The sequence below is a fragment of the Larimichthys crocea genome, chromosome I (assembly GCF_000972845.2).
Source record: "Larimichthys crocea isolate SSNF chromosome I, L_crocea_2.0, whole genome shotgun sequence".
Classification (NCBI taxonomy): Eukaryota; Metazoa; Chordata; class Actinopteri; family Sciaenidae; genus Larimichthys; species Larimichthys crocea.
This window is the reverse complement of record NC_040011.1, coordinates 32,602,581-32,612,665: the sequence shown is the minus strand read 5'-3', so window position 1 is coordinate 32,612,665 and position 10,085 is coordinate 32,602,581. Positions and strand designations below refer to the sequence as shown.

The following is a 10,085-nucleotide window of genomic DNA, read 5'->3' as shown; positions in this document are numbered from 1 at the left end:
TATGGTTCTTAAAGAATAATGTTTTGTAGTATACTGTTAAACGCATGTTCATACATTTTATTGATTCATTTGTGCCATAAATGTTTGAGTGGTTCATTGGTATTTTTATATTGTAGGGTTAAACATTAAGGTGCTGGGGTGTTTCTTTGTTGAGTTAACACTATTTTTTAAATTTTCATAATTTATGTCCAGGGAATTATCTACCAAACTGGTGTTTTCGTTGCTTCATCTTAATCTTTATATCTGCACATTTATTTAAAGAAAAGGTGACAACTTCCTCAGGGTAGAAAAGTTTATTGGTATAAATATGCAAAAGGAAATTCATTTTAAGACTGCATGTTCATGACTGTTCCTCAAGCTGTTTTATGACATGAAAATCCATGTTTAAGCAAACCTCGTTACACTGTGTACACAATTACGGTACATTTAAAAGTTCCGGTACCCTTCTGCTGAAAATTGCAATATTGATCATAACACAGAATTGTTCTAAGCGTACTGCTTTTGATTTGATTGACAGCTAGCAAACTTGAGAACACTGGTAGTTGAGCATTGTACAGCATTGATGATCATACTGATGATATACTTATGGATGGACTGGGCCAGGCACAGGCCAGGACAACCAATACACAAGTATAATAAAAATGCTTACAATAAATAACAAAAAGATCTACTACTAATGACTACAAACTCCTGAGACAATACTGTCACTGTAATACTGATACAGATAGTAAACAAATATTCTCCTGCCAAGGAGATGGTCACCCAGCTCCACTCTTCACAAGTATGCCAACTTATTTTTAAAAATTGCAACATGCAAAAATAACAATAAAAACAACGACACTACAATACAGAGGGCAACGATAAATATAACACTGAACAATGTTTGTTTCATGTGACAGCTTTTTTTCATAGAGCCAGTCTTCATTTTGCGACGATCTGGGATCTGCCAGACATAGTGCTAGAGATATGTATCAATATGTGCTGAAGAGGGCCTCTATGGGTTCTTCCAAATGGCAATGGGGTCTGTAGACAGAATATAGTGCTTTCACATGGGCTTCTATGGCGCACCTAGCAGCCACTGATGTTATGAGCATTGCTTTGCCGGCTTCAAGTGTTTTACTTTTTTCATTTATTTGTTTTCAGCGCGTGTCTGTGAGCCTTTTCAACCTAAAACGTCATCTTTGCCTCAGGCTTGTTTAAACACTGAGCCCATCTGAACACTCTTCATATGCTGTGACAAACTGAGATGGTACTGTGCAATATACTGTGTGTTATCAGAGGATGATTCAGAGGCCGGTTCACAGACACTTAGGTGTTGGACTCAGTGGGCAGCTCTTGCTTTGCTGGGCCCCTCTAATGGCTCACTAGTCGGGGCATCTTCTGTCTGAGCAGAGGTGGTCTCTGAGCCTGTGTTACTGTCGCTGGTTCCCTCCTCCATGGCTCCCTCTGGGACACTCTCCTTGTCCTCTGAAACCCCCTCCTCACTTCCTGGATGAGCCTCGAGCTCCTCTGAGGCCTTCGGCTTCCCTGAGTCAAAGAAACAAAAAAACGTGACGTCATGTTAAAAACGAGAGTGAGCAAGACAACCCCACAGCCACAAACATAGACCAGTGTAGCTCACCTGGTGCGTCTGTGGTGTTAGATTCGGCTTCCTCGCCTTCCTTGTTGCTATTTTCACTGAGAGAATTATGCTGGGACTTGTTGCCATGTGTTGCACAAATGTGTTTTTCTTCTTCTGCTAAGACACAGGTGGGGGCCTCTCTTGCAACTCGGTCTCCCGCATCCTTTTCTCTTTCTGCCATCCGTTTGCGGGCTGCCTCCTCTGCTGCAGCAATCTCTGCAGAAATCTTCTCCATGTCCACCTCCACCTTCATGCAGCACAGCTTCAAAGTACAACATTGAGAGGTTTAATGCAGAAAGGTGAAAACAACTGCTGCATTCTTGAGCTTGCTGCATTTGTACACTTAGACGTAACTAAATGATGTCAATGAATGAGCACAAAGTTCTGTTCCTAACTAAAACCAATGCTTCAGTACATGTTGTGTGAAAATGCTACTTCTCTGTCAGAGAAGGGAGGCTGTAAGAAGCTCTGTGAAAGGATAAATGGCACCACCTGTTGTGAAGAGCAGACAGTGCACTCAGCTGCACAGCGCTGCATCTCATTTCAGAACAACGATTATTATGGGGGCTACAAATTGTAAATGATGACAGCTATATGATTGCCAGAACATGTGGATGGAGTTAGCAGCAGCTGGTGGCTGTAAGGCAGGCGTAGACTGGCACATGACCAGAGCTGCACACTGTAGAGTTTAATGTGCAAAATGAAGCTTGCGTGCGAGTAAGCGATGACCAAGCTCAATGTAAAAGATGCCGTACCCTCTTGAGCTCATTCGTGAATGACTCTGTGGCTTCAATGAATTTCCTTTTCTTGTCCTGGTGGCGGTCTTCAATCTGAAGCAACTCTGCCTCCAACTTTCTCTGCGACACACAGGCACCACAGTTATTACACTATTAAACCATAAAAAACAAAACTGTCTGCTAAGCGCCACAATTATGTGAACATTAGAAGACCACAAGTTAATCCTACCTGGTGTACCATTAAAGACTGGACCTGGCGTTTGAGGACCTGCATGCGAGCAGTGGTAACAACAGACCGCACGTCTGGAACCACGCTCTCACTGAGGATCTCGCTGATCAGACGGTGGTTGCGTTGGAAACGAGACGCAGCTGAGTGCTTAATAGAAAACCCGTCATCGTAATCTGAAGACATGAAAAACATCCGAGTTGTTAGTGTCACCTTGGGTCAAAAGAGTAGAGATGTGTTACACAGTCACCATCACCGAGTACGAGGCTTCGGCAAACTACAGAACAAATGATACAAAACAAAATGATGCAAATACTGCTGTATCAAGACACCATAAACACAAGGAGGATATTGCTCAATATTTATACAGAGTTCAAGTTAAGTATAGGCCATTATGTCAAAATACATCCTGAAGCAAAGCAGAGCCGTTATTGTTAGGTGAATGGGACAAGTGGTTAATTATAACCCGCTGTATGTGGACAGATGTAGTCTGCAATTTTCATTCGTCAGCAAATGTCCTTCTTTGTCTTAAACTTATACTTCTTTGCCATGTAAATACAGGATGATGGTGCAGGAAGGTAAAATCCTAATACAGTTAAGACAATAATCATCCCCAGTTACTTTTCCCCCACTAAAGAATTAAGTCCAGATGGAGTGAAATAGCTTTTTTATTTTATTTATTTATTTTGCAAAGGCATTATGAATAAAATTCTGAACTGGAAGCATCTTGGACAGTGATTACAGCCTGAATTTGAGAACCGTCATTTTAGTGAATTTATATTTGACAATTCTCTCCCGTTCTCCTCTGCTCAGGTTCTGTTGGGATGCAGTCCGTGTACATATAGTTACCCTCAAGACTGCACTGTTTGGCAACCTGTGCTGTCAAAACTTCTTTTTTGCAGAACACAAAAATGTGTCAACATAACTTGTTCTGCTGTTCGTAACAACATTGTAAGAGTCATACATACAGCAGGTTGGTTTGAAAACATACAGTATACATAAAAAATGTGACATGTTATCAAGAATCTACGAGTCCATGTCAAATGAAGTTAAACTGGTATTTGATTGCATAGTAATTAATTAATTGCCTATAATATAGACATTTAAAGAAGTGACTAATAACGGACCAAATGACTACATCTAATCCATCTATATATTTAGTTTTAAAAAATCTGTAAGGTTACAGGATTATGTTTAATAATTACTTTTAATTAGAATTGTGTTAACATAATTTATGTGATTATTTTCTCTATCTGCATATTTATTTACCGACTGCTCCCCCTTTTATATTCCCATTTTCCAACACTTCAACGATGCTATCATAAGCGTGGCACTCCATTTTGTCTTTGTTGTGGCAAAACCTTGCTAAACCTCTGTGTGATGCAGCAATAGGCATTCACCTGTACTTGTGGCCGCTGTGCACCCATGTGTGCACGCCTGAAACTTTCCAGAGAGCAGAAATGAATCTCTCATGCCATGTTGAAAGTTTCAAAGGCGCTCACGTAGGTTGCCTGATACCACAACAGGAAACAAAGAAGGTAATACATTGTTGAGATAATGTGTGAGAATAAAGCCTTTCTTATGTTCACAAATTCAGCAGAAAACAGTCACGCTCACTAATCACACTAAAAGAACTTGATGTTTGAGCACAACACTGCTTGTTTAACATTGATAACAGAGAGCTCCTGAATGCTCAACACTGCCCTCATTACATTAAACCCATGACAAACTTTCAACAGATGGTTTGTTCAGTTTTGCTGGTTGTTTTACTGATGAAATTAAAGCAGTCACTTTAACTAAAACAGAACAGGAGAAACAGGGACATGTCAGCAGCTTAAGAGCCGAATTTCTGGACAGACTTTATTGAATACTAAAGCACAATCTCTGAATATGTAGCCGCCTGGAGAGCTAAATCTTATTTAATCGTTGACGTACGTGCAGTCTGTTGAGGACATAACCCACTGGGATACCGGCTCTGACATTTTTATGGTCTGGGGTGTTTCTAAATAGCAATTGGTTTTATCTGTAGTTTTCCTGTACATCATTATCTTCTTCTGTAACTCAGCCAGACCCCAGACAAGCATCATTTCCTTGAGGTGGGTGTAACTCAAACGTCTTCTTCTGGCTTGTGTGTCTAACGAGTGTGTGTGCGTCAGTCTTTAAAACAACAGACAAAAGAATGTAAATTTTGCAATTATGTCTAAACCAATGCCAAGAATACCTACAAAATGTCAACAGTTGTGCAAAACAAAGACGAACTGTGTTCCATTTTGCAGCTTAAAAGCAGAAATGGCAGCTCAGAGGTAGCATTACCAAAAATGTGGATGGTTGTAGCAGTGTAGGAGGAGGGAAAAAGATAACAGTCTCTGGGTGTGTGGACTGGCAACTCTGTGTGGTCGTGCTACAGTAATTACAGCTCTGTCACAGTGCTCTAAACCTTGGGAGACAAAGCATTTAGCTGAGTGGCCTTACCATCTGGATCCTCCGCTGGCTGGATACTCATGTAAGGCTCGCCCTTGTCCAGTCTGGACTGCCTCTGGCGGCTCTCCTCTTCCAGAGCTGCCTCGGCCCGGCTTTTTGCATTGACGTAGGCCAGGTAGGCTGGCGAGTTGTGATAGGCCTTCATGCTCTCATTATACTCAATCTACGGTGGAAAAGATGACAGGAATGACAAGGAAACAGAGAAGGCGAGCAGACACTACATGTGGACCCTCGTTTCAATCAACTACGACAAGATGAGGAAAGGTGTTTACTCAGGACTGTTAGGAAGGAAGGAATGATGACTGGAGGGACCCACAACTGTTGGAGACACATCTACTGGTCACCCATGAGAAAAACCCCATAAACACCCCTTGTAAAACAACCAACCTTCTCTGCTTCGTAGTCATTCAAATAATCCTGTTTCTCCTCATCAGTGAGGTCCCTCCACATGCCACCGATTATCTTCCCAATTTCCCATAGCTTCAGATCAGGATTGGAGGCTTTTACTTGATCCCAAACCTGGTGATGAGAACCAGACATGGGTGTGGGGTTGGGTTGGGTTGGAGGGGCTATAAATGGTTATCTCTTTGCAGAGAGGTCACAAACCAGAGGAGGCCGTGTGCTTTAAGCTCCATCTCCAAGTTGATAAATCCCACTACGTGGAGTGGACAGTCCTAGCTAAGTCCTGGCTTAATTTGGCTTCACACCTACCTCGATAAACAACTATTTGTGTCTGAAACAAAATGCACGTCTCACTTACTCTGAGCTAAATGAATATCTTTAAAATCAAAGCATCCCTGTCTTCCAACAGAGAACATGATGATGCAAAAGATAGCAGTTAATTACTGTGTACTTACCTTACGACTATATCTCATATATGGCATCAGTGGCTTATCAGGCGGCTTGGGTGGCTTTGGGATATTTATTCCAGAGGAGTTCTGGTGAACAAAGAAAAAGAGTCACCTTAAGTTGTGGTTGCTGTCGAGTAATCAGACAACACTCTGGCTAAGCTAAGCTGAGTACAGCTTGTGAAACTATGTGCATGGTTATGTCATTTGACATAAGACTGTCGAAAAATTAGACTTGGAATCAAATACAATATGCACCAAAGTAATTTCGTGTCACTTCAATTAACATGATTTAATTAATGTCCGTTTGAGGCCATACATAAATCAGGAACCCCACAGAGTACAATGGAATAGCACTGACTGTGAAAAAAATAAATAAATAAATCTCACTTAAGCTGAGATTTGCCCATAATGCCATTATCAGAGTCAGCCAACCACAGCTTGCATGCAGCGACTAAATTACTGCTCAGCAGCCAGAGCCATGCCGAGCAGCGAGTCTGTAATGCCATGGCAACACTGATGGCATGGGTTACTTAACATGGCTGTCAGAAATGCAGACTTTGAAAGGCAGGTGGTCTTTGAATACACACAGATGGACTTTTAGCCAGTCTGCACTGTGATGGAGGCAGCAGAGGAAATGATGCACATTTCAGATTCAGTCTCAGTAATGGAATGAGTTTCTGCAGGCTTCTCACACTGACTATTTGGCAGCAAGAAGTAGGAGCAGCATCTTTGAACAGGAGAAATGCAAAAATACACCTAATCTCATGTACTGTGGACAGAACAAAGGTCGATCTGGCCAAAACTTCCAATGCCACTGATGCTAGCAGAGGCTCTGCAGTGTCTTATTTGACCAAGCCGGCTGACTGTCAAGTGTCAAACTTTAACTGGAAGTGATTTACAGGTTTCATTTTCTCCACTGGGTTCTAAACTTTGACATTTTTCAGTCACCTTTTTTACTCTGTGTTAATGTTCATACCGTTACCCGACTGTTGCTGCTTTGGCTCCCTCCCAGTCTGTAGTTGTTGTAGGCAAGGTGGCTGTATGGGTTGTACCCCACAAACCCGGTAGTGTTGGGCATTTGCTGATGGAAACAAATGAGACAGAAATACGAATGAGAAATGACATAAAAGAAGGGGGGCAAGGAAAAAAAAACTAAAAGAAAATTAATGAAATAAGCTGGGAAATGCAAAATAAAGTCGCCTGCATTCATGCTGGAGCTATAAGGAAATCCTCTTTTTTTAGAAGCAGTGGCGTCTGAGCTACAAACAGGGAAAAGCTGATCTGTCCGAAAAATATATACGCTGTACTAAAAATGATGTCTGCAGATTGCAGCATCAGCCGGGTGCTACAGGGGTACTTACAGTTGTAGGGGCAGGGGGAGGGGGAGGGGCATAGGATGGTCTCTCTGTTGTGAAAGAAAAGTCCAAATCAGACATCAGCCCAGTCAAAAACCTCCAGCTGAGCTAAGACTGACTATTTAATCATATGTACTAAAAATACCATAAAATGCCATAAAACCTTCTGTAATAACTAGACCTATATCACCATTAATACACTTAGATACTGCACTGTTGTGGTAATATCACATATCTGTTATGGACACAGCAGGTCTGATGTATTTTAATGTGCATTTTTATGGCATCATCACATCACAACGAGCTACAACACTCCCAGTTGCTTACTTGACATCTTTGCAGTGAGGAGTAGGTATCAGTCTATTCCAGTCATTGGCTCTGTAATAAACACATTGAGCAGTTTATATCGTATTAATGAGATGAACTGTGTTGACGCGGTGGTTCATACATGGCACAAAACAAAGAGATGCCGATGATGATGAACAGACAACAGGGCTGGCTAATGCTAGGTAGCATCCACGTTAGCTTCATGAGCCTGATCGCTGACAGTCTGGGCATGATGTGGGAGCTCATTTTATGTTAGCCAAAGAAAAGATACTTTACTGAAGGTCTCATTAAAAATGCCCAATGAGTAATGATATCTGAATGTGACAATAGGTGATGGTCGTCTGACCGTCTCTAACAGACGAGCGAGCCTTAGCATGCTAACGCAGTGTCGCTACAGTAATTTGTTCTTTCTTTGCAGCTAGGTTAGCTTATCCACAGCAGACGGCAGCAGTAGATAGAGTTAATGTTAACGTGAGTGACTTGAACGGTAACGCCACTGTTAAAACAGTAGATATATGGTAATTAGGTTAGCCTGGCTCAGCATAATTAGCGTTAGCTGGTCTGAATAACCAGCGAGCCGGCGGTTAGCTGGTTGCGTAGCTACCTAAGCTAAATGAAAAGAGAAATGACTCTGAGATATTAGCATGCAACGTCAAGTCAAACCAACGCATCCAGAGATATACACATTCCCATAGATTCTGATGGTGACAAGCAAGCATGTATACTAAAGTGTTGGCCAGAAAACTCACCCTAAAACCTTTAGTCCCAACCACAGTGTGTACGTTGTGGCTTTGACAGGGAAGGCTAACCAGCTAGCTCGGAGAAACAGTCCCCACAATAAACGAATGAAATGGGGTCCACTCGTAAGATTCCTGCAGAATCTTCCAGAATTGCACCCCCACCCTCCCCTCATTACAGCTGTTCCTTTCCTCGGTGCTGATGCTCATCGCCCTCAGCTGTCACTGCCGCAGCTCTAATTGAATAATATGACAGCAGAAACATCTTTCTTCTCAACAATAGTCATTTGCATTCAGACTAAAAGAGACGCGCTATCATAACAGCGCGGCTGCACACGATTAGCTTTATCTAACATGCAGATGTGCCAGAATCACAGTGTGCTCTGTTCACTGCTGTGTTGTAGAGAAGTAAAAAATACCTGACCTGCATTGTTACCCTGACTGCAAAATACATGACTCCATGTAAAGATGCTTCACACTTTACACCCTTTATTTTCTGTCTCAGACTATAATGCACAAAACGTTGGATTTAATTATTATGTCACTATCCCATAAGTTGCATTATGGACGCTTCACAGGCTGCTAAGCTCTTGAGAAAATCAAGGTTACCCTATTCAGCGCTCCCTTGTTTTGAGAACTGAAATACTTTGCATTCTTGTTCTCATTGTTTGAGAGCCGCCCAGGTCAATAGTTGTAATAGTGTGTTCCCTAAAGATAACAGTCCAAAGCCTGCAGGATTTATCCTACATCTCTGCCCATTCAACCTGAATAGTACTTGTTTTGGATTTGTTAATTGATTGTGTTCATTGTGACCCTGTTTCTCTCTGTTTACACTGCACACTTGAGAGCTTGTTCTCTTTCTGCTTGACCTGCATCCTGTATGATATGCATGCAGACACTGTTGTGATCTCATCTGCAGGTGGGATGCTTTATCTTCTTTTCATTCACCCAGGCAATGGCCAGAGAGCTGTATGGATGGTACAGAGAGCGGATTCCACACATGGCATGGGCAGGACCTTGTTTAGTGTCGGACACCTGTGATGGACTACATCTGGAGGTAGGGTGGAGGTCACATGTCTCCTGTAAGCTACTGTGCAGGCTTAACACAGACACTCGAGCAGGGCCTCCCCGGCACAGCTGTGGGATTGTGGATGCCCAGGGGCACAACAGACCCTGTGACATTTTGAATCAATCAGAGAGAAACCCATAAAGCTATTCTTATAATGCAGATTCAGATCCAGTTCTTAAGCCCACAGAGCTCTCCAAAATAGACTCAGGCAGTGGAACTAAGCAGACTTGAAAGTTTACTCTGGTGGAGGACGGTGGAGGTAATATTAGAAGCTGGAGGCAACAGTTTGACCTTTTTCACATCTGTTGAATGAAACAGGTGTGAAAAAGGCTAACGCTAGGTCAGTTAGTCTTTCCTGTTTGATTCAGGCAGAAATCAACTACCCCTGCTATATCCTGACCAATACGGGATTTATGAGGCAGTATCTGAGAGAATAAATTCAAACAGAATGCAATGATTTATAAATCCTCTTTCAACCCATATCCAACAGAATACAACACAAAGACAAGACATTAAATGTTCTGAATTTGATATCTGCAACACATTATAAAAAAGTTGGGACACGGACGTTTACCACACACTCAGGAATGTGAAGTTCTTTCTCATTCTTGCTTGATATACTGAAGTTGCTCAACAGTTCAGGGGTCTCCATTGTTGTATTTTGCGCTTCATAATGTGGCA

General features: G+C 42.1%; 1 protein-coding gene across 6 annotated transcripts; it reads right to left on the bottom strand.

Annotated features, from left to right (window-relative positions):
• Positions 1 to 278: 278 nt before the first annotated feature.
• LOC104920377 (SWI/SNF-related matrix-associated actin-dependent regulator of chromatin subfamily E member 1) lies at positions 279 to 8,773 on the bottom strand. 6 transcript variants are annotated; one of them, XM_019266178.2, is made up of 11 exons: positions 8,348 to 8,770; positions 7,599 to 7,649; positions 7,278 to 7,321; positions 6,899 to 6,997; positions 5,923 to 6,003; positions 5,453 to 5,584; positions 5,057 to 5,228; positions 2,588 to 2,760; positions 2,377 to 2,478; positions 1,622 to 1,883; positions 279 to 1,527 (listed from the first exon to the last, which is right to left on the bottom strand). In XM_019266178.2, the coding sequence occupies exons 2-11, from the start codon at positions 7,603 to 7,605 to the stop codon at positions 1,322 to 1,324; spliced, it is 1,278 nt and encodes a 425-aa protein (XP_019121723.2). In that variant the 5' UTR covers positions 7,606 to 7,649; positions 8,348 to 8,770; the 3' UTR covers positions 279 to 1,321. The 6 variants fall into 6 exon arrangements, with proteins under 6 accessions (XP_019121723.2, XP_010730926.1, XP_027137803.1 ...); XM_010732624.3 differs by having other exon boundaries at positions 6,893 to 6,997; positions 8,348 to 8,769; XM_027282002.1 differs by lacking the exon at positions 5,453 to 5,584 and having other exon boundaries at positions 8,348 to 8,773.
• Between the last annotated feature and the right edge of the window lie 1,312 nt (positions 8,774 to 10,085).